We start from the raw sequence: 25,122 nt of genomic DNA, 5'->3' as shown, positions 1-25,122 counted from the left end.
AGTGAATTTTTGAGGAGATAATATAGCTTATGTGACTTTGGGTAATTTACTTATTTTGGGGGCCTCAGTTTTTGTGTATATAAATAATACCTATCATATAATTTAAATGAGTTAATATTGAATATATAAAAATCTTTAGAACATAATAAACTCTGTACAGGTGTTACTGTAAAACAACAGTTGCAAAAAGTGCCTAAGTCTTAGTGGTGAGAAAAATCTCCAGGCTGCCTTTTTTTGTTTTGCTTAAACCTCTCATTTTTGTCTGCCAGTTCTATAACTTGTATTTAAGTACATATTTATTAAATATTATTTACTTTAATAAATATATACTTATTAAAGGTGATAGTTTTCAAGTGAAAACTGCACTAGTTCCTGGCTTTATCTCTCTCCCATCCCTTGGGCTTCTTTCTATTTCTTTGTTGTCTGCTTCATTTTTCTAGAAATAACAGATTCCTTTTTCTAAAATACAGATTATTGGGGCCTACCGCATGTTTGTGATTCAGTGAATTTTAGGTAGGTGCCAAGAATTTGCATTTTAAGCAAGTTCTCAGGTAATGCTTATGCTGCTGACTTGGGAAACCACATACCCTAACCACAGCTGTAGTCCATGGGTCTTACCCATTCTCAAAATGTGACAGTTTATATGGGCTTGACTCTGCAGGTAACAATAAGCAGTGAACAGATCAGATATTCCAATGGCTTCCTGCTGAATATAGGATAGCATTCAATTTTTTTTTTAAAGATTTATTTATTTATTTGAAAGTCAGAGCTACAAAGAGAGAGGGAGAAACACACAGAGAGACAGAGATCTTTCCATCCATTGGTTCATTTCCCAGATGACTACAACAGCCAGGTCTGCACCAGGCTGAAGCTAGGAGCCAGGAGCTTTATCTGGGTTTCCCTTGTGGTTGCAGTAATCCAAACACTTCGTCCATCTTCTGCTTCTCCTAGGCCATTAACAGGGCAATGGATCTGAAGTGGAGAAGCTGGGATATGAACCAGAGCCTATATGGGATGCCAGTGTCACCTGGTATCACAGATAGCCTCCTTTGAGATCTTTCTCTTCTCTGAAAGCATACTCAGTGCCTGCAATGTGCTGCTTTACTTGTACTTACTTGCATTCATGTTTTGTCTTCCCTTGTGGACTGCTGACTCCTGGAGGGAAGTGACAATTCAGGACCAAGCTTTGGTAGGGACTTTAAGGCTAAGGTAAAGTGATTGGACTTTTACTTCTAGGTAGATAAGAGTTACTGGAGCTTATGTTCAAAACCAGAAAAGAGAAAAATAAGGGACTTTGTTACATCTGGGTTTTAGAAATGTAACCAGCAATACAAAGAGGTTGGGTGGGAGGCATGAAATACAGCAACACACTCTGCCTTGTGGGTAGATAAAAGATGATATTAGTGGAAAGGGCACTTGAAGAACAGACATTTTAGAAGTTCTGTTTGCCTCCTTAGTAACAGACTAGATGGATGTGATAGAAAACCCACAGTAGTGCTGAGGCAGTTGACTAGAAAGCTTTTGGTTACAGCAAGGGAAAACCCATCTCAAACTAGTTTAAGCAATAATGAAGATTTATTGATCTTGTAACAAGGAAGTTAAGGTCAGTGCACTGAAACAGTCTGTCTTCTGTTTTTTTAGCACCATCGTTCTCTTAATAGAAAAAAAAATGGTGTAGCTTCCAGTTTCTAGTTCTACAAATTATATTTCTCCAGAGGAGGGTATCATCATCATACCTGAGTCTACCTTTCAAGCCCAAATCGTCAACTTCATGTTGCTTGGGCTAATCTCCCTGGCCAGGGCAATGTCACACTTTGCCTCTGTGTGTGTGTTAAGATTTACTTTATTTATTTGAAAGGCAGAGTGAAAGAGAGAGGGAGAGAGAGATACGAGGGGAACTGATCTTTCATCCATTGGTTTACTTCCCAAATGGTCATGATTTGTTGAGGATTGGCCAGGTCAAAACCAGAAGCCTGGAGCTCCATTTGGAGTTGCAAGGGTCTAAGCAGTTGGGCCATCTTCATTGCTTTCCCAGGTGCATTACCAGGGAGTTGAATCTGAAGTGTAGCAGCTGGGACTCAAACCAGCAGTCATATGGGATGCCGGCTTTGTGGGTGGCAGGTTAACCTGCTGTCCCACAACACCGGCACAGCTGGTTACTGGAACCAAATGTTGTGGAACTGGAGTTGGATCAAGTGCTGTCAAGCCACACATACATAGTGGGGTAGTACCACAATATTGGAGGAAGTAACTACAATATCCCCCAAAGACTCTGTAGTAGATACTGATGATGATGATGACAGCTGGAAAAGGAAACAGGAAAAGCCACAGGTTTGAGAGAGAAAGTACTAATGGGCTGGATTTTGTGGTGGTCAGAGAAGGCAGCATCATCGAAAAGTGTTCTCTATGTGAGCACTATGGGATTTGAATGATACAGGTTTTCAGATTGGGTTTTATTGAATTAGTGAAATGACTATTTTACCAAAGGCTTGTTGCTACATGTATGTGTTTTATAAAGGTCTTTTAAAATACCACAGTAAGTAACTTTCAAGGGAGTGGAGAACATTATTAGATTTTTAAAATTTGCATTAAAATATAGATGTTTAGTTTTTAGTGTTTGAAATTACTAAATGTCTGTGATTTACAGGTTTTATCTGAGAGAACTAATATTGAACTCTGGGTTTGTGCCAACATCATCCGTCTTTTTAATGATGATAACACAATTCCCTTCATCATACGTTACCGAAAAGAGCTCATTAATAATCTTGATGCTGATTCCTTGAGAGAAGTTCGACAAACCCTTGAGGAGCTCCGGTAAGAAACCTGGAAGGGGGTGAGGTTAATGGAAGGGAGAGGGATCTGTGAGCCAATAAGAAATAGGGAGGAAGTGAAAGGCAGTATGTTTTGAGTGCTCCAGAGTTTTTTTTTTTCCTTTAAATTATTGTGTACCCATCTTCTGACAGAAAGTCAGCTCCATTTTACTTACCTATTAGAGGTGTACGGAGTCCCTCTACTGGTGTGTTTCTGCATAGCTTGGGTGTTCGTCAGTAATCAGGTGCTTTGCAAGGAAAGCGAATGCCTGAGATTGACTGTTACCTTCTTCTCACACAAGTGAGTGAGCAGAGTGGCAGAACTGTGACTCCAGCAGGAAACTTAGCGAAGTAAGTTGTATCTAAATACTCAAAGCAGGCATAAAGCTGTTCTATTAATACCATACAATTCTTGAATGATCTCTTTGGCAGTGTAGAGTATTGTAGAAAATAATTATAATTTATTTTTCCATTCTTTTAAAAGGTTATGGTAATTTAGATTAGTGATTATAAATTTTGTATGGTTATAGATTGGAAAGTACTTTTTAAAAAATTATGCCTCTGGGCCGGCGCCGCGGCTCAATAGGCTAATCCTCCGCCTTGCAGCGCTGGCACACCGGGTTCTAGTCCCGGTTGGGGCGCCGGATTCTGTCCCGGTTGCCCCTCTTCCAGGCCAGCTCTCTACTGTGGCCCGGGAGTGCAGTGGAGGATGGCCCAAGTGCTTGGGCCCTGTACCCCATGGGAGACCAGGAGAAGCACCTGGCTCCTGGCTTCGGATCAGCGCGGTGCGCCGGCCACAGCGCGCCGGCCGCGGTGGCCACTGGAGGGTGAACCAACGACAAAGGAAGACCTTTCTCTCTGTCTCTCTCACTATCCACTCTGCCTGTCAAAAAGAAAAAAAATTATGCCTCTGGATATAATGTAATAACTCAAAAATATGCATATAAACACCCTAAGACTGACCATATTACTCAGTAAAATTTATTAAAACAATGTTCACAATTCATACATTTATCACATGTTCACCACAGGCACTATGTTGTTGATGTGTATGTTCTGCAAGTCTATAACAAGTATCTGATTAAAATAGGGCATAATCCTAGCACCAAGCCATTCTAAAAAGTACCAACGGTTATTTTTACAATAAACTTGATAAGCTGCCTGTGATTTTTGGAAGACTTGTATTGTACTAACTTTTCTATCATTTTTGTTACAGTTCTTTTATAGCCAGGGGAACTAAATTGGTGATATGTGCAAAGTTTTATTTCATGAGAGGCAGAATCTGTTAGCCAACCTGGAGTTGGCTTGTTAACCAAATGGTCTCAGTTGCAAATCTTCCAGGCCCAGGCTGGTAAAATCAAGCATTGGCAGATAAGAGCTAAAGATTTCAAATCCTGTCTGAGAGGGGCAGTCCCTATTCATGTCCTGAACATTACTGACATGGAGGGCCATTTACAGAGTCTTTCTGTTTCTGAAAAGAAGCTGGTAATCTGGGATTTTGCATAAAACATTTTTGAACCAAACAAAATCATCTATATGCCATATCTGGAAGGCTAGCAGTTTGCAAACTACAAAGGACACTTTCTGTTGGTTGAAGGTGAGGTAATGAAGAAAGCCTGAGAGTTTGGGACTTGAAATGGGGGAATTGTCACAAAAAAGCAAGAATAGTTTGTTTAAAAATATTAAAGGTATTCTAAAAGTCATTGGTGTATGGGGACAAACAGAAGGTTTATGTTCAAATTTTTATTATGTTTTCTATAAAAAATTTTCATTGCAAAGGAGTTTCATTCCCTGGTTTTCTATTAAGAGAGGAGTGGACTGAATATTGGTAGGGGAATATTCCTTGAAATAAGTGGGGGATATTGACTGGGGCTTAGAAGATCTTTTCCTTAGTAGATATTTCTTTTTGGTAATAAGATATGGTCTCTATATATGTGTGTTTAATGAGATGCAAGGTGAAATATATTTCTTCCTATGGCTCACTGTTAAAAAGTGAATTAAAGAGGGTGATTCTGGTTAATAAAGAAAGCTTCCTGTGTTTTTCTCTAAAGGATCCTCTCTCCTTTCTTATATGCAGGCCAACATGACCACAGTAGACTTTAGCCCTTGAAAACAGTCTTGGACTGCTAGGACTATCAGCGACATATAGGTGTAATCTAAGGACTATCTATTCCTCCTTTTAACTGACAATCGTCTGCCTTTGTTTTTTTTTTTAAAAAGTAAATATTTAATTTTCTTTTTCATTGGTCCTTTTTAGTAATTCATATTATCATATATAACTTTTGCCAATCAATTTAGCAAATGGCATATTTAGGCAGATTCTGTACATAGTATCAGCTGCATTAAATACATCAGTAATATTGTATATTCACAGTGAAAAGTGTAAAGTGTGGCAACTGCCAAGCTTGTGCTTCCCCTTGTCCTGTCTTCTATATTGATCCCTGTGTATTGATTCCTAGAGTTTATGTTCCTACATGGAATCCTGGTTCTTTGTATTGGAGAACAGTATCTGGAAACCAATTATGGGTGCTGGGTGTATCCACCTTGAACAGTGATACTATAATAGCAGTGAGCAATATCCAGTACCTATAACTTGGTTTCTAAGTACCATTTCCTGATTTCAGGGCTGGGGAAGGGAAAGTAAGAGATGATCCCTACATGTCTGGGACCCTGAGAATAAGAAAGTGCTCAAACAATGATCAGGATGTGTCAGAACTACATAGAAAGTAGTTGGAAGGGTTTGGACAAACCTGGAATATTTTGGGCATTAAAATAAGTAATAGCAATGAATTTTAACCACTAAATAAAATAAGAAGCCATAACTCTATAGTGATACAAGTATATCAGTGAATAAATTGGAAGTTTAATGAGGAATGAGATAATAACATAGTGTGAAAGTACATCTACACAAAATACTTGTTAATTACAAAGGGAATACGTATTATAAAGAGTATCAGTATTGTGGAGAAACCCACAGATGCTGCTTTAGTTAAATGACCAAAGTTAATTAGTAATGGGCCAAGTGAAAATCATTTGTAAATAAGTAAGTATAGTGAGAAGAACACAGCATCACTCCTATGATAGTCTTGCCCAAGATGTACCATCTGAATTTAGTTTTGAAGAAACATCACAGGAACAGAAACTGTGAGACATTCTACAAACTAACTGGCCATAGCATTCAAAAGAATCCAGGCCTTGAAAATCAGGAGAGGCTGCAATACTGTTTGAGCTAGAAACAATAGACACATGGCAACCACATGCAACCTGTGATTCTGAACTGAATCCACTAAAAAGAACGTTAATGTGACTACTGATGAAACTTGAATGAGATCTGAGATCTGAGGATAAGATGATAGTGTTACGTAAGTGTTATTTACCTGATTTTGATGGTTATATTCTGGCTATTGGAGAGGCACAACTAAAGTATCTAGAGATGATTATTCTCATATGAATGAAAGAACAAAAAAGTTATTTGTACTTTACCTACAACTTTTCTGTAAGTTTGAGATGGCCTCAAAATGACAGTTTTGACATGTAGATCTTGTATATTACAACAGTGTTTAATTTCAGGGCCGTTGCAAAGAAGGTTCATAGTACAATCCAGAAAATTAAGAAAGAGGGGAAGATGTCTGAATGCTTGTTAAAAGCCTTGCTGAACTGTAAAACTTTTGAAGAGCTAGAACACGTGGTAAGGAACTTGCTTTGTCTTTTAATGTAATCCCTGAAACTGTTATGATTTGGATCATTAAAGAAAACTAAGAAATAAAAAAGCTGAGGCTGGCTCTGTGGCACAGTAGTTTAATCCTCCGCTTTCGACACCAGCATCCCATATGGGCACTGGTTCTAGCCAGCTGCTCCACTTTCAGTCCAGCTCTCTGCTATGGCCTGAGAAAGCAGCAGAGGATGGCCCAAATCCTTGGGTCCCGCACCTGCCTGGGTGACCGGGAAGAAGCACCTGGCTTCTGGCTTCAGATAGGTGCAGCTCCAGCCATTGAGGCCATCTGGGGAGTGAACCAACGGAGGGAAGACCTTTCTCTCTATCTCTCCCTCTCACTGTCTGTAACACTCCTTGTCAAATAAATAAATAAAATCTTAAAAAAAAAAAAAAAGACATAAAAGCTAGTCATTAGCTACTATTATTTAATTCCACAGAATATTCTTTTTTTTTTTTTTTAAAGCTTTATTTATTTATTTGAAAGGCAGAGTTACAGAGAGGCAGAGAGAGAGAGAAGTCTTCCAGCTGCTGGTTCACTCCCTAAATGGTCACAATGGCCAGAGCTGGGCTGATCCAATGACAGGAGCCAGGAGCTTCTTTCAGGTCTCCCATGTGGGTGCAGGGGCCCAAGCACTTGGACCATCTTTCTCTGCTTTCCCAGGTGCATTAACAGGGAGCTGGATCAGAAGTAGAGCAGCCAGGACTTGAACTGATGCCCACATGGGATGCTGGCACTGAAGATGGTGGCTTACCCACTACGCCACAGCACCGGGCCTTTATTTATTATTATTTATTGAGTAAATAATTATTGAGTACTTTTTTCATGGTAGGTCCTTGGGGTTTTAAAGGTGAGTAATACAGAGGCCATATCCTTGAGGAATTCCCAGCTGAGTGAGGAAGGAAGTAGGTTACACAGAAGGGGGAAGCGGAATGAGACCCAGATGTGAGCATCTTTGGCCTGTCATTGCATTTGAAAGCTTGGGACTGGAAGAACCTGCTGAAGAGGAGCTCGTGGGAGAAGCCAGTCAGCGATAGCAGCTTTTGAAGAGTGGGTGGAGGAAGGGGGAGCCTAGACCTGGAAAGAATGGACAGAGAGGTGTAAGAAGAATCAGGAGATGATTGTAGCATGGAGCATTCAGGAAGAGGGCTTTCGAAGGAGGTGAGTGTCAATAGCTGTGTGTAATTAGAGGATCCTCTTGGATCTCTGTGACACCACATTTAACAAGCCTGATGGTGGCAGGTGAGGAGTGAGTGTGGATTACAAAGCAGAAGCACTTCATGAAGACAGAGTTTAGGATCCTGCTTGTGTTGAGGAGAGGACCCTGCAATCCGGGCAGTGAGCTTTTAATTTGCATGAAACCAATCAAATAGCTAATTAAGCATGTAGAAAAGAATAAAACTGAGATAAGGTACAGGCCCTCTTTGTACTACAATTATTAATTTATTTAGTATTAATTCATTGCCATGGAAGGGGGAAGGGAGAAAAGGATTCTTTAGAATTCTCAGTATGTTCTCCAGTTTTGTGTTTTAGTTTTAACTTTTACTTTTTAAAACTAGATTATGTGATATGTTTTCTGCCCTTATTTCTCTAGTCTGCCCCATATAAAACTGGGAGTAAGGGCACCAAAGCCCAGAGAGCAAAACAGCTGGGATTGGAAGGAGCAGCCAGGACACTGCTTGAGCGTCCAGGGGAGCTCAATCTTCTCTCCTACATTCGACCCGACGTTAAAGGTACCGGCTTTACTTCAAGAGACCAGCCCTGTTTCTTTCTTTTTTTTTTCTTTCACTTCAAAAGCTTCTGTTTAAAAAAGCAAGTAGTGACTACACAAAAGAATATTATAGCATTTAAAGAACAAGTAATTGTGATAACACAAATCCTGGCATATCTATTCCTTAGCTTTCCCCTTTTGATGAAGTACCTGTTAGGTCTTTTGCCCATTTACGTGTTTTGTTGTTTCTCTTTTTCTCATTAACTTTTAAGTATTGTTCAGATATTTTTCACTTGTATGTGTGGCAGATAGGTACTGTCAGTTTATAACTTGTCTTTTCATTGTACTTATGCTATCTCCTGATAAATAGGTTCTAGTTTTATAATTTTTAAATCTTTTTAAGTTGCTTTTTTTCTCTGTAAAAAAGTCCCTTCATATCTCAAAGTTACAAAGTTTTTTCTACATTATCTTTTAAAGCTTTTTTTCTATTTCTAAAAATTTCTTTCATGATATAAGTCACAGTTCCTCCTTAAAAAAGCATTTCAGTGGTTCTGACAGGCATGAAGTGTAAAGTGTGGCCCCACTCCTACCCTTCCACTCCCTAGCAATAAATGCCTTGTTCTGAAAATTTACTTCATGTGTGTCTTCCTATTCTTTTCTGTGTGTGCACCTGCATGAGAAAGCATGGGATAAGGAAAGAGTAAGGAAGAGATATCGCTAAGAAAAACCCAAGGACAATGGCAATTCATGTCAAGATGCATTGGTTTCATTGTCTAAATAAGCCTTAGAGTGAGACCTTTCTGGGTAGCAGGAGCTTTTTTCAGGAGTTTTCTGTTAGAACTGACTGGGAAGATGGATACTCTGGTGATCGCTTCTCTTTAAAAAATTTATTTTTTTTAAAAATTGGTGTTTATTTAAGGGTGGACTGCATGGTGCTTTGATAATCATTTACATAGTGAAATGCTAACTACAGTCAAGGAATACTCTATGTGCTTAAGAGGCAAATTAATGTGGCCCAGGGCCGGCACTGTGGCATAGCGGGTAAAGCCTCTGCCTGCATTGACAGCATCCCATATGGGTGCCGGTTTGAGTCCCGGCTGCTCCTCTTCCAATCCAGCTCTCTGCTATGGTCTGAGAAAGCAGTAGAAGATGGCCCAAGTCCTTGGGCCCCTGCACCCACATAGGAGACCCGGAGGAAGCTCCTGGCTCCAGGCTTCGAATCTGCTCAGCTCTGGCCATTGTGGTCATCTGGGGAGTGAACCAGCAGATGCAAGACCTCTCTCTCTCTCTCTGCCTTTCAAATAAATAAATAAATGTTTTAAAAAAAATAATGTGGCTCATCATCTCACATACTTTATTATTTTTTCTTGGTTAAGAGCACCTAAAATCTACTCTTCATGAATTTCCAGTATACCACACAATATTATTGACTGTAATCCTCATGGTGTACATTATATCTCCAGAATTAATTCAGGTTATATACCTGCAAGTTTATACCCTGTGACCTACATCTCTTCCTGTATCCCCTACCTTAATTCTGGTTTCTTTTGGCCTTTTGTTGATTCTTTAGTCTGGGGTATAGCTGTCTGTAGGTGGCAGTCTCTGATAACAAAATCCACACTGTGTACGAAACCATAGAGATTGTATACCATACTTGTTTTTGTTTTAAATAATCTACCAAATGTGAATTTATGATTAAAATATTGAGTCTGTATCTGTAAAATACTACTATTCATACACAAACACATTTTAATATGTTTAGTAAGGGATGATAATGAAGCAGTACAATAGGATTATTTGAGTATAGAGATGGATCAAAGTGAGTAAAATTCTACTTTAATTTTTAACATGTATTAGTAGTTGGATTTTCAATGGTTGCAGCATTTAATATATATATATTTTTTTTGACAGAGTGGACAGTGAGAGAGAGAGAGACAGAGAGAAAGGTCTTCCTTTGCCATTGGTTCACCCTCCAATGGCCGCTGCGGCCGGCGCACCGCGCTGATCCGATGGCAGGAGCCAGTGCTTTTCCTGGTCTCCCATGGGGTGCAGGGCCCAAGCACTTGGGCCATCCTCCACTGCACTCCCTGGCCACAGCAGAGAGCTGGACTGGAAGAGGGGCAGCCGGGACAGAACCGGCGCCCCGACCAGGACTAGAACCCGGTGTGCCGGAGCCACAAGGCGGAGGATTAGCCTAGTGAGCCGCGGCGCCGGCCGCAGCATTTAATATTTTAATAATAGCTGAGACTATATAGCCAAGTATTAAGGTTAACGCTAGTGGGAACAAGCTGTATGCAGTCATGGTATAATTCACTAGAATGGAAGCTTGCAAAATGTTATATGCACACAGGTTTATTGGCTTTTTTTTTTTTTTTAATTTTTTTGACAGGCAGAATGGATAGTGAGAGAAAGAGACAGAGAGAAAGGTCTTCCTTTGCCATTGGTTCACCATCCAATGGCCGCCACGGCTGGCGCGCTGCGGCTGGCGCACCACGCTGATCCGAAGCCAGGAGCCAGGTGCTTCTCCTGGTCTCCTAAGCGGGTGCAGGGCCCAAGCACTTGGGCCATCCTCCACTGCACTCCAGGGCCATAGCAGAGAGCTGGCCTGGAAGAGGGGCAACCGGGACAGAATCCGGCGCCCCGACCAGGACTAGAACCCAGGGTGCGGCGCCGCAAGGCAGAGGATTAGCCTAGTGAGCTGCAGCGCCGGCCTATTGGCTGTTTTTATTCTTGCTTTTCTTGTAATGTTGATTTCCTTTCCTTCTACTTCATAGCGTTTTTGGTACAAAGATCTCCTTAGTTCTCACACAAAACCAAGTTCTTACTGAGTAGGTTGTTCATAACCATCTCTTTTGGTTATCATCTGTGGTGATGCTCCTGGAATATGTGATGACAGGCACTTGGTGATACTTCTGCTCATGTGGATAGCTCAGGGCCTAGCACAGTTACAGTAGTATTAGCTGATACATCAGGACTTTATTTCCTTTACTCCTTCTTTCTTTTACCATGATCACAAATGAAGGAGAATTAATTATTCCTCTAAACAAGGTACAGCTTTCTAAAGTTAGTTTAGAATGTTTCCCATCATGATCACCTTCAATTCTATTACTTTTTTTTTTTTTTTTAAAGATTCGATTTTTTTTTTTTTTTTTTTTTGACAGGCAGAGTGGATAGTGAGAGAGAGAGAGAGAAAGGTCTTCCCTTTTGCCGTTGGTTCACCCTCCAATGGCCACTGCGGCCGGCGTACCACGCCGATCCGAAGCCAGGAGCCAGGTGCTTCTCCTGGTCTCCCATGCAGGTGCAGGGCCCAAGGACTTGGGCCATCCTCCACTGCCTTCCCGGGCCATAGCAGAGAGCTGGCCTGGGAGAGGGGCAACCGGGATAGAATCCGGCGCCCCAACTGGGACTAGAACCCGGTGTGCGGGCGCTGCAAGGTGGAGGATTAGCCTGTTAAGCCACGGCGCCGGCCAAATTCTATTACTGTTTTTCTAACGAAGTGTTTTTTTCATTCCTCAAAGTATTTAAGAAACGAGATATTTTGATTTTTTCGTCTCAATAGAAGACACTTCCTCATTGCCACAGATTACCCAGAATTTGGTCTGAATCAGAAATCTGCACTGTGCCACAGATGGACATGTTCTAGGAGATCCTGAATATTCCCATGTTGCATTCAAGGAGGACTAGCTGGTTTTCCTATTCTGTGTAAGAAGAGGTAGTCCAAGTGCAAATAAAGTGAAAAGAAATGTTGGCCTTTCAACTTTTGTTACAGGTCTGGAGGTTTGGCGAGTCCACACCTAGGAAGATTTTGTTATAAGGCAGAGGGTGTGATTTTCTGGTTCTGGGGACCTTGTTTCCTCTGGATTTCCTTGAGGTGCTAAACTTTTGGAGCTCCTGTTATCCTTGGCTGTGTTAAGCCTCAAGGAGCAGGTCTCTTTGATGGGGGAAGGAGGTTTTTCAGAACACACAAGACTTTCTTTCCAACCTGTTTTCCACCCTGGTTGGACTTAGGAGGGAGTGTGTGATTTGAAAGAACTTCTCAAATGACTCTGATCATGTCTACCTCCCACTGAGCACCACTGCTTTAAAGGTAGCTCAAAGCCCCTTCCGAGGAGGGTGTTTTAAAATTTAATGAGTATCAGAAGCCCACAGTCTAGGAATTTATGTTTAACAAGTACCTAGTATAGTTTTATTTTTGGATCCTCAGAAACTGTAAAACATTTCTCTGGAACTCTAGCAAACTTCAGTTGCATAAGGTTATATCGATTATATTAGGTTTTAAGTTGTATTTCCCCATACAATGGGAGATTTTCAAAGCCCCTTGGTTATAGCAAAGGCTGTAATTTCTTCTTTCTGTTATCCACTTCTGTTGATGGCTCTCATTGTAGGTTTAATCTTCCCTACTGGTTTTCTCCCTTGTCCTTGAACTTTGTGTAGTGTTGCTCTGAGGTGCTTTGGGGCTCCAGGACTTAGCCTATAGTATAGACCTTTCTTAGATGAAGACTTATCCAGGCAGATAACTAACACATGAATGTTTATTGCATGCTTACTATGTGCCACAACCATTCTAAAATTCTTTATATGAGCAGTCTTCAGGTGATTTGTTAATTTTCTTAAAATGTAAATATAATTCCTATTGGCCAGATTTCTTTCTTTGAATTTTAAAAAATAAATGCATTTACTTCAGTAGTTAATGTTAACACAACCACACAAGGCATTTCCTCTTTATTAATTATGCCATAATAACTTTGTTTTCCTGTTCTCTTTGGCTTTTGTGTCTATTACCTGTTAAAAGTATACTCACAGAAGAGCATACAAAGTGCTTAAGTAATTCAAGCTTTACTGAAAAAAAAAAAAATTAAAGAGCTTTCAAGCAAAAAGACTAAAGGAATGAAAGAAAATTGCAAATAATCTCTACCAGTGTTTAAGTTGGTATGTCACAGGGGCATGATGTTCAAGACTCATTGCTGTAAAGCTCTTAGAACTTAATGCACCATTTGTAGAAAATGTAACTGTGGTTAATCCTCCGCCTTGTGGCGCCGGCACACCGGGTTCTAGTCCCGGTTGGGGCGCTGGATTCTATCCCGGTTGCCCCTCTTCCAGGCCAGCTCTCTGCTATGGCCCGGGAAGGCAGTGGAGGATGGCCCAAGTGCTTGGGCCCTGTACCCACATGGGAGACCAGGAGAAGCACCTGGCTCCTGGCTTCGGATCGGCGAGATGCGCCGGCCGCAGTGGCCATTGGAGGGTGAACCAACGGCAAAAAGGAAGACCTTTCTCTCTGTCTCTCTCTCTCTATCCACTCTGCCTGTCAAAAAAAAAAAAAAAAAAAATGTAACTGTGAAGAGGAACAAATGCATGATTGCTCTTGTGCATATGAGATTTGAGAAATTCAAATAGTTACTGAAAATGTGAATAAGTGCCTCACAATCCAAAATAAGAGTATAATAAAATTTCTTGTAAAGGAGAGTTTTTGTAATAGGTGAAATAGTATACTTTGGAAGACAATTCTATTGTGCCTATTTCCTATAACATGTTTGGTTTTTGCAGCCACTTAATGAAGGAGGTAGTATTATTATCGCATTTTAATAGGAAATTGAGGTACAGAGAAGTCAGAAAACTTGCCCAGGATCCCAAAACTATATGTAATAATATAAATGAGAGAACCAGGATCCAGCCAGGCAGCTGGTTCCAGAGCTGCGTTTTTACCACTAGGCAGTATAACATGTAAAGGGCCTATATTGCTTTTGGAAACTTGCTTTTTGTTACAAGCTAGTCACTGCTGCAGTATTTTTCTGTCTTAGGTTTATGCACTTAAGATTTTATTTTGACTGGAATTAATTTAGTGTCTTTCAATTATAGACTTTAAAACTAATCTTAACACTTTTTTGCTTTTGTTCTTTCTCTTACCCTTCTGAAGGGCTTTCAGCGCTGCAGGATATTGAAACAGGAGTACAACATATTTTAGCAGACATGATAGCTAAAGACAAAGACACGCTTGACTTCATTCGGAAATTGTGAGTAACTCTTTCATAGAGTTTTCTGCTTTGTGGACTGGTGCTGTTAAGGGTTACATGATTAGTGCTAACAACAGCATTCATTAAAAACTTTGTTTTCAGACTCTTTTTAAAGTAGCAGAACTCTTTGTTCAAACAGCAGAACTCTAATATATAATACAGATAAAAGTGAAGTTGTTTTAAATGAATGCTGGGAAGGGAGCCTGGAACTCTGCCTACTCATCCTCCTTATACTGACACAACTCAGCTAAGGGTTCTGATGACTACAGTTTAAAAACCACTGCATTGCATAACATACACCAGACAGAGATTCATGATTCTTTAGCGTAAGTGGCATTGCGTCTTAAACATGTTGATTGTATGTGCTTAATTTTGTAATTCTCATTTCTGGTGTTGGCCAGTAATTGGGTTGACTTGATAATGTACAGTATCAGGGATGGGTCAGTGTGCTGACCTCAAAAGAGATGTTAGCTGTTGGGGAGAGCAGCTCATCTGTGTAGTCCAGTCTTAGTTATAAAGTTACAAGATTTGTCACCTAAAGCTGTTTGGGCACATGGCTTTCATACCTCTTTAAAAAAAAATGACAGTAATGTAAAACTCCCTTCTATTGAGTTATGTTGTCTTTTCTGCTGTGTATCAGAAGACAAGCTTCTTTAAGGGTCCTGCTCTTCTTCTCCCTCTCTCTCCACATCCCTAGCTGAGTGAGCTGTTCAAAGGAGTGTAAAAGGGAGAGACAGAATAATTGACTACTGTTGCTTGCCAGGGATTTTGTTAATAAGGGGCAAGAACTTTTCTGTTTTCTCAGTGCCCCAACAGGAATGAGTTGAAGTAGCAGAATTGTTTACATTTAAAATGTATTTTTATAGCTAATTATGCTATTACAATTTGGTTCCATTTTATAAATTGTCATTGGAAGCTGTCCTGACACATCCTTTTGTTTCCCTCCTTTTTAGTTTTTAATTGACTGTGACTGCCTAACTCAGTGATTAGGAAAGGATAACATTTAGACCAGAGGCTCTTGCCTACCTACAGATAGAATCTGAATTCATTTAGACATTTTATGGGGGGATTGGGTTGATAACATAAATTTGTAGGACCTGTGTTAACATGAGTAGGCAGAGTTCTCCTTTTTCAAAAATTAATTAATGTATTTATTTGAGAGGCAAATAGAAAGATAGAATGAGGAAGACTGAGGGAGAGAACTCTGCCTGCCTGGCTGAAGCCAGGAATTGGGGACTCAATCCAGATGTCCTATGTGTGTGGCAGTAACCCAGTTACCTGAGTCATTACTGCTGCCTCGCAAGGTTATTAGCAAGAAGCGGGAGTCAGGAGCCAGAATTAGGAACTGAACCCAGGTATGCTGCTGTCTCAGCTGCAGGTGTCTTAGCTGCAACGCTGAAAACTTACTTCAGAGTCCTCTTTGATGGGTTAATAACATCATTTTCTTAGTTGAGCATCCTTAAAATACCTCATTTGCTAACGGAGTTACCTTTTTGCTACCCTTACTTCCATTAAGTATATTTCTAAAGCACAGATTGATAACTACTGCTTTTTTATTTTCAACTTTTGTGTGTCTAAATAGGTGCCAGAATAGATACATTTGTATACAGTCATCACTGGCGAAAGTTTCCTCAAAAAAGGTAAATGAGAAAGATGTCGATAAATTTCAGCTGTACCAGAATTTTTCGTGCAACATAAGAAATATCCAGCATCATCAGGTAACTAACTGCTTATGCATGTTGGTAGTCATAATAATGATAATACTTTGTGTTTGCCTACTAAAGGATTTTGTGTGAACTATTTTTTTCTTCATAAGAATTCTTATAATACCGTCATTCTTTTCATATCACAAACCACACGTGAAGGCTTCAGAGAAGATAGCATTCTTAGTGAGGTTGACAGTGTAGCCACTCAGGTATGTTGACTTTCTGCTCAGTAATCTTCCTTACTAGACTCTGCTCTTACTAGACTTGGAGCTGGACTCAATTCTGGGTTATTTCCATGTTACCCACAAATCAGAGATACCTGATTTAGAATACAACTGAGAGAGATTTGTGTAGTTGTACATCCATGGTCATTTAATCTTGGTTTTTTAATTTCGTATTTTGTTTTACCAATTTTTTTCCTAAATATATTTATAGGCTATATCTACACATGGAATATGGCTTTTAAAACATGGGAGAAGAAAGAGGAGTTAAAATATTATTGACTTTTATATTTATACATGTAAGCTACCTTTACCAGTGTTCTTTATTTCTTGGTACGTCTTTGAGTTCCTTCAGTTCTAGCCTGAAGGACTTTCTATAGTATTTCATGTGGGGCAGGTCTTTTAATGACAGATATCTTAGGGTTTGATTATTTGGGGTGTCTTAATTTCACTTTAAAAAATTAATTTCAATTGTGGCATAAAATGAACCATCTTAACCATTTTTAGGCATATAGATCCGTAAAGTTAAATATATTCACATTGTTGTTAGCCAGTCTCCAGAACTTACTCTGAACGTTAATTTTTCTGGATGTGGAATTCTTAGCTGACACTCCCTCTTATAGCAGTTTGAGTATCTCATGTCTCTCATTCACTGTCTTGTGGTAAGGCCACCATGGTTTTTCATGAGTAATCAACTGTTAATATTATTGAACCTCTGTTCATGACAAGCCATTTTTTTATTGCATTAAAGATTATCTTACTTTAAAGACTCATTTAAAAAATAAATTTTAATATTTAAAAGGCAGAGAGCCGGCGCCGCAGCTCAATAGGCTAATCCTCCTCCTTGCGGCGCCGGCACACCGGGTTCTAGTCCCAGTCAGGGCGCCGGATTCTGTCCCGGTTGCCCCTCTTCCAGGCCAGCCCTCTGCTATGGCCCGGGAGTGCAGTGGAGAATGGCCCAAGTGCTTGGGCCCTGCACCCCATGGGAGACCAGGAGAAGCACCTGGCTCCTGGTTTGGATCAGCACGATGCGCCGGCTGCAGCGTGCCAGCCACTGCGGCCATTGGAGGGTGAACCAATGGCAAAAAGGAAGACCTTTCTCTCTGTCTCTTTCACTGTCCACTCTGCCTGTCCAAAAAAAAAAAAAAAAGGCAGAGAGACTCTTTCAGACAAATACAGAAACAAATGGGCAGAGAGAGAGCTTCCAACCACTAGTTCACTCTATGAATGCCCACAACAGCTGGGGCTAGGTCAGCTGGAAGCCAGGAGCCCAGAACTCAGTTCGGATCTCCCACTTGAGTGACCTAAGTACATGGACTGTCACCTGCTGCCCCCCTCCCCCCCCCCCCCCCAGGGTGCACATTAATAGGAAACTCATGTTGGAAGCGGGGCTAGAATTCAAACCCAGCAATCTGATATGGGTTGAAAGGTCTTAACTGCTCTATCAAACACCCACCCCAAGATTATCTGTCTTTGTCTTTTGTTGACAATTTGATTATAATGTCTGTTGTTCTGGATCTCTTTGAGTTTATCCTACTTAGAATTGATTGTGAGTCTTAGATGTGTAGATTGTTTCCTTCAAAATTGGGATATTCTTGGCTATTTTTTCTTTAAAAATTCTTTCTGCCAGTTTTCTCCTCTTCTCTCCATTTTATATAGTGGGTGTGCTTAGTAGTGTCTCACAGGTATCTTAGGTTCTGTTCATTTAGTTTCTTTGTTTTTTTTTCCTCCCAAGCTGTGGAATCTCAATTGGCCTGCCTTCAAGTTTACTGATTGTACTTCTACTTGCTCAAATTTGCTGTTAAACCTAGTACATTTTCTAGTGAATTTTCATTTCAATCATTATACTTGTCAGTTCCTTAATTTCCACTTAGTTCCTTATAATAATTCCCAAGTCTTCATTTTTTCTGTAGTGTTAGTACATCATTTTCCTTGTTTCTGTCTGTGATTTCCTTGAACTAAAGGACAGTGGTTTTATTTATTTATTTATTTTTGATGTCAAAGCAGCCTTTAATCATTCCAGAATCAGATGTACTGGCAGAAACTATAGGTGAGTGATGGTCAGTTCCAGGGGTCAGGCTTGGGGCCCCGAACGTGCCCAAGCAGCAGCAGCCTCAACTGCCGTGAGCAGAGGTAGCGAGCCCGAAGTTGTGAAACCCAAGGGGGACGGATTGAACCAACACCCAGGCCTCTGTTCCAGTTGGCAACCTGGGAACTATTCTCCCTCCTAGGCACACCCACCACGTGATCTGCCCAGCCAGCTTGCAGGGCCTCTTCCCCAGGGTTCCCAGGAAGCCCACCTGTGGCATCTCCTCACTACCTTTATCACTACCCCCAGCTCTGACAGCCTCACCAGCCGCCGGCTCTTGCTTCAAGTTCACTTTAGGTATCTGCCGCTGAACATTTCCTGCAGGTCCCCCCTTGGGGTTCTGGAAAGTAGATTTATGTTGACATGGTTCCCAACAGAGGCCTGGGTAAGGGCCTGAGGAGATGGGGCCACCTGACCGGGAGGCCAGAGTGCTGGGCTCCCTGCCCACACTGCTTGCAGATGGCTCAAGTGCCAAGGGCCAGCATCCCACGGTTAGGCCAGGCCCGCCATTCCAGGCTGGTCTCCGGCTTATTAGTCAATGGGGACACCAATTGCATCGTCATGGCCATAGCTGAGAACGTGCTTACAGCGGTGGGGCTCGGAAGGACAGTGGTTTTAATTCTTTGTTTGGGAAGGCCAATGTCTAAGCTTCCTCAGGGACAATTTGTATTCATTTCTTTTGTTCTTGTAAGTGAATAATACTTTCTTAATCTTTGTGTGCCTTTTCATTTTTTTGGTAAAGACTGGGTAATTTTAATATTATAACCTGGCAACTCTGGAAATCAAATTCTCTCCCCTCTCAATTGTTTGTTGTTGTGGGTTGTTTATTTTAATGACTTTTTAATACTTTTTGTAATTCTGAATTCTTTGCAATATGTGGCCAATGATGTGTCTCTTCTTTCAGCTTAGTAATTAGCTAGTAATTGACAGAGAGTTCCATAAATTTGGATCCAAAAAGCTAACAAACAAACCCAAAAAGCAACCAACTAATACAAAGCTCAAATTATCTCTGCTTTTAAAGACTGGCTGTGTGTCGGAGCACTACTGCAACACTTCGTTAGGTCCTTGGTCATCCACAGCTCTGCCAGAGCCTTACCTCCTTTTGCTTGGAGCCCCGAGGTCAGTCAGATGTGAAAGCTTAAGGTCTTAGGTGCTTGCAGAGCCTGCAGCTGCTCTGAGCATACAGGTGGCCCAGTAGAGTTCCTGGTATACGTGGAATTTAAAAAATCCTTTTTCTGTCAAATACCTCATTTTTGCTGTCTGCCAGTTGTATCACTGTTATCTCTTTCCCCTTGTGGATATGACTAATATATCTGTCTTTAAATACTTTTGACAAAAACTGCCTGGGAATCTGTTTGTGCCTGGGTAAACCCCAAGGCAGATGAAACAAAAGCAAGCCCTAGAGCTAGTTCCTCAGGGACCAGCAGACAGATCAAAACACACAACCACAACCTTTGATACTAGGCTATGTATATACACACACACACACACACATATATATATGATATAGATTGTTATATATATATGTGACATATATATGACATAGATTGATATAGGGTCCCTGTCCCAGGAATGTGGGTTGCTATGGTTACACTGAGTTGGGGAGTTGGAATGGTAGCTGGTAAGTTAAAAGTGCTGATTTATGGAAATTCTGCAGCTTCTTTCTTCATGTTTTCTTCTGGTTGTAAATTTTTTTATGAGAGTCCAGATTTATGAAAAAGTTGGTTTTGACAGTTTTTGCTACCTTAGTAGTTTGTTACTTCTGTGGAGAGAGAGAGTTTTTGAGTTCCCTACTCCACCATTTTGGTGATATTGCTCCTAATAACAGCTTTAAGATACGGTATTTATGCCCCTTGGTCTATTTAAAACTGGAATGTGGATTTTATCTTACCAAGTTTCCTCCTTTATCTTGTTTTTATTTTGAGATCTATTTGTGCCATAATGTGAACATGATTTGGTTTACTAACTTATGCAGATACCTTAACCCCTAAATGGTAAGTTAATGGTATTGAGAATTCAAGCTTAATCTAGTTACAGTGTTTAAGTAGGCTTAGTGGGAGGTACGTAAGTCACTAGGAGTGTGCCCTTGGAAGGTATTTTTCATGAGAGGTTTTTCGTGAGAGGGTTGGTCATAGAAGCCTGAGTTAGACCTAACCCCTGTCTTTGCCTCCTGGTTTGCCATGGAACGTTATTCTGTATGTGCTTCCGCTGATGCTACCCTCTGGCCTCACCAGATGTCTGATCCAGTGTTGTCCATCCAGTCGTGGGTTGTGAACCTCCAAAACCATGAGCCAAAGTAAACCTCCACTGTTTATCAGTGCCTTCTCTCAGGTATTTGTTGCAGTGACAGTTGATTAAGGAAATCTGATATCAGGATTGGAATTTGTGCACACTTAATGGAAATCAACTTTACTCTTGTTTTAATCCTAGCCCTACAATTTTCTTGAAATGCTTTCTCTGCATCGTTTTGACAAAGCTTTCTAGTTTTTGGGTTACATAAAAACTTATTCAGTAGTCCAGTACAGAGCTGGCAAATTTTTCTATAAAAGATCAGAGAATAAATACTTTAGGCTACAAGACCGAGATGACCTTTGTTGCAGCTGTACAACTGCCATGTATCATGAGGCAGTCATAGACAAAAAAATAAATGAATAAGCTTTGTTGTTTTAATAAAATTTTACTGGGGCTGGCATTGTGGTGCAGTGGGTTATGTTGCCACTTGGGACACCGGCATCCCATATCAGAATGCTGGTTCAAGTCCTGGCTGTTCCACTTCTGATCCATTTCTCTGCTATTGCATCTAGGAAAGCAGCAGCAGATGTCCCAAGTTCTTGGGTCACTGCCATCCATGCAGGAGACCTAGATGGAGTTCTTGGCTCCTGGTTTTGACTTGACCCAGCTTCTGCCACTGCAGTCTTTTGGGGAGTGAGTCAGCAGATGAAAGATCTCTCCATACTTCCCCTTAGTCCCCTCCCCACATCACTCTGCTTTTCAAATAAATACATACAATATTTTAAAGAAATAAAATTGTATTTATAAAAACAGATGTCAGGCCAGATATGACCCATGGGTCATAGCTTGCCGACCTCTGCTGTAGTATATACTTCAAGAAGATTAAATGTATACAGTATTCTCTGAACTCTGTCACATTCAGAATTGCTTTCTGTGGCCTTGACATGTGATGGACATCTTGGTTTGGTATGATAATTTGTGTTTTGCACTTTCTTTACTTAAATTTTGTTGTTGTTGTTAAAGATTTATTTATTTGAAAGGCAGTTACAGAGAGAGGGAGAGACAGAGAGAGGTCTTCCATTCTCTGGTTCACTCCCCAAAAGGCTACAATGACCGGAGCTGGGCTGATCCAAAGCCAGTAGCCAGGAGCTTCTTGTGTGTGTCCCATGTGGATGCAGTGGCCCAAGGACTTGGGCCATTCTCCACTGCCTTCCCAGGCACAATATTAGGGAGCTATATTGGAAGTCAGTGAAATGCCAGCACTGCAGGCCATGGTTTTAACCCACTGCACCACAGTGCAGCTCCTTCTTAAATTTCTTGGATATGTTGCTGTGCTACTGCCTGCTGTTGTATGTTATTATTGAGAAATCTGATGCCAGTCTATTACTCTGTTCTAGAAATGCAGAAGATGCTGATTCTGTGTTTTATTAATTCTCTTTATTGGTTTTGTGGCTTGCCAGGAAGGATAAGGAGAGATTTGGATTCATGAGACTAGCAGTGTTCACCAAACCTGGAAGTCCTCAATAAATCATTTTAAAATTTATTTTTCTTCTTATTTATCTGCATTTTGTTGTTAAAGAGAGGATACTGGAAGTCTAGTATGTTTTCCCTTTCAGGTGATATTTAATTTTCATCGTTAAAAATGTAATGCTGTTTTAAACTTTGGGTAACACAGATGTGAAATTTTTTTTGTTTTGGTATAACATGATATGAAGAGTATGTTATTCTGCAAATATTTCTTAACCATTTAGTATATTTTGGGTGTTTTAGGACTCAGAAAATGATACTGCAAAGAATGGTGCATTGACATGCTGAACTAAGGTCTCTTCTGCAACCCACTATTACTCAATTCTTTCTTTCCTTAAGCACCGGAAAGGGCTTTTGCTGAAGGTCCCTTAGGTACCTTAAGACCACATCCACCACAGAGGAGCACAGTTGACTTTATTGTTTTTATTGAAATTTTGTTAACCAAGAGAGATTAAATTCATATCACAGAGGAAGGAACTGAAAATCAAATACCACACCTGGAGCCCAGAGGAGCTTTCTTGCAGGCCATTATCTGTTTTGCAGGCCTATCCATATCCCCTAAAAATCACTTACTACTCTTGTAAATTTCAGATTTCCTACACTCCCATCTCCTTCTTCCTCATGAAGAGGGTATTTAAGCTTCAACCATATGGTCCTTTTTGACTTTCATATTTTGTATGGTTCCTGTGCTTATGATCATGAATAAATTTAATATGGCTCTTGTTAATGTGTCTGTCGCCAGTTTGTTAGGGCAGATTCACACATCAACCCTTCAGAGGGAGTTTGAACTTCCCCAAAGGTCCTCTGGAACTCCTCCTCCATATACAGTGAGAATAGTTTTACTCATCTACTAAGTTAACTTTTTTTTTTTTTTTAATATTTATTTGAAAGAGTTACAGAGAGGGCCGGCGCTGTGGCTCACTTGGCTAATCCTCCGCTTGCGGCGCCGGCACCTCGGGTTCTAGTCCTGGCTAGGGCGCTGGGTACTAGTCCCGGTTGCTCCTCTTCCAGTCCAACTCTCTGCTGTGGCCCAGGAGGGCAGTGGAGGATGGCCCAAGTGCTTGGGCCCTGCACCCACATGGGAGACCAGGAGGAGGCACCCGACTACTGGCTTCAGATCAGTGCTGCGCGCCAGCCGTAGTGGCCATGAGGGGAGTGCACCAACAGAAGGAAGACTTTTCTCTCTCTCTCTCTCTCACTGTCTATAACTCTCTTCTGTCCCTCTCTCACTGTCTAACTCTGCCTGGCAATAAATAAATAAATAAAGAGTTACAGAGAGAAGGAGAGACAGATCTTCCATCCACTTGTCCACTCCCTAAATGACCTCAATGACCGAGCCTGGGCCAGGCCAAAACCAGGAGCCGGGAGCTTCTTCTGAGTCTTCCACGTAGGCTGCAGGTTTCCTATTTTCTGCTGGTACATTAGCAGGGAACTGGATCATGTTTGCTCCATAAACATGGACTGTCTTTCCATTTTGGGGGGAAGTTTTTAAATTTCTTTCAACAATGTTTCTGTTGTCTTCACAATATCACTTTTACACTTTTTTTTAAAAAAAAGATTTATTTACTTATTTGAAAGACAGAGTTACAAAGAGACAGAAGCAGAGAGAGAGAAGTCTTCCATTTGCTGGTTCACTCCCCAAATGACTGCAAGGGCCGCAGCTGGGCCAGTCCAAAGCTAGGAGCCAGGAGCTTCTTCTGGGTCTCCTTCATGGGTACAGGAGCCCAAGCACTTGGACCATCTTCTGCTGCCTTCCTGGGCACATAAGCAGGAAGCTGGATTGGAAATGGAGCAAACGGGTCTTGAACCATAGCCCACATGGTATGCTGGCTCCACAGGCAGCGCCTTAAACTGCTATGTCACAGCACTGGACCCTGCATTTGTGTTGTTATACTTATTTCTAAGCATTTTAATTTTTTGGTGGAATTGTTTTCTTTTTATTTTCTGAATATTCATTGCAAGTATATAGAAGTAATTGATTTTTATGTTGATCTTGAGTCCTGCAACTTTCCTGAGCTATTTATTAGTTCTAATAGTTTTCTAGTGGATTTCTTGGGATTTTTCATGCCATTTTTGAGTGGAGATAGTTTTATTTACTTATTTCCAATTTAAATTTTAAAAATTTTTTTCCCTAAATGCTCTGACTAGAACCTCCAGTACAGTATCCAATAGAAATGGTGGGAGTGGGCATTCTTGTCTTGTTCTCCATCTTTTACAAAATTATATTTCTTTTACTTATTTGGAAGGCAGAAAGAGAACAAGACAGACAGACGATATCTTCCATCTGCTGGTGCACTCCCCAAATGCCCAAAACAGTTAGGGCTGGGCTAGAGTGAAGCCAGGAATCCAGAACTCCTTCTAGGTCTCTCACGTGGATGTCAGGACTCAAATATTTGAGCTATCGCCTGATGCCTCCTATTGTGCACATTAGCAGAAGGCAGAGTGGGACCTTAAAGCCAAGTGTTTTAGCTTATAACAGCTTTATTGACATAAAATTAATACCACATATAATACACCAATTTGTATTATACATTTAAACATTTTTAGTGTATGCTGTACTGTGCAACTATTACCACATTCAATTTTAGAACATTTCCATCAACTCAACAAGAAATGAGATACTCATTAGTAACCACTCTAGTTCCCTTCAAATATTTTTTTGCTCCAAGCTCCTGAAAACCACCTATTTATCTATATTGATTTATCTGTTCTGGTCATTTTGTACAAAATCACATAATATGTGGCATGTGGCCTTTTACATTTGATTTTCCTCGCTTAGCAAATGTTTTCCAGGTTCATACATGTTGTTGTGTGTGTCAGTGCTCCATTACTTTTTATTGCCATATGATATCACATCATACAGATAGTGCAACTCATGCTGCTACAGACGTTTGTGTTGAAATGTTTTCATTTCTCTTGAATATATGCCTACAGGTATAATTGCTGCATTGCATGGTACCTCAGTGTTTAACCTTTCGAAGAACTGCCACAATATTTTTCAAATTGGCTAATCCATTTTACATTCCCACAAGCAGTTTATGAGAGTTGTAGTTCACTCTACATCTTCATCAACACTTGCTGTCTGTGGTTTCTTATTATTGT

At 40.6% G+C, this 25,122-nt stretch overlaps 1 protein-coding gene across 2 annotated transcripts in view; it reads left to right on the top strand.

Moving 5' to 3' along the window:
* The window catches only part of SRBD1 (S1 RNA binding domain 1), a 264,042-nt gene that overhangs the window by 27,956 nt on the left and 210,964 nt on the right, over positions 1-25,122 (top strand). For both annotated transcript variants that reach the window (XM_062209376.1, XM_062209375.1), the window contains exons 5-9: positions 2,648-2,814; positions 6,381-6,498; positions 8,118-8,256; positions 14,149-14,245; positions 15,828-15,963. In XM_062209376.1, coding sequence (XP_062065360.1) covers positions 2,648-2,814; positions 6,381-6,498; positions 8,118-8,256; positions 14,149-14,245; positions 15,828-15,963 — 657 coding nt within the window. The remainder of the gene's footprint in view (positions 1-2,647; positions 2,815-6,380; positions 6,499-8,117; positions 8,257-14,148; positions 14,246-15,827; positions 15,964-25,122) is intronic.

The sequence above is a fragment of the Lepus europaeus genome, chromosome 13, assembly GCF_033115175.1.
Source record: "Lepus europaeus isolate LE1 chromosome 13, mLepTim1.pri, whole genome shotgun sequence".
NCBI classification, from domain to species: domain Eukaryota; kingdom Metazoa; phylum Chordata; class Mammalia; order Lagomorpha; family Leporidae; genus Lepus; species Lepus europaeus.
The sequence above is the reverse complement of the archived record's forward strand: the minus strand, read 5'-3'. Positions and strand labels throughout refer to the sequence as shown.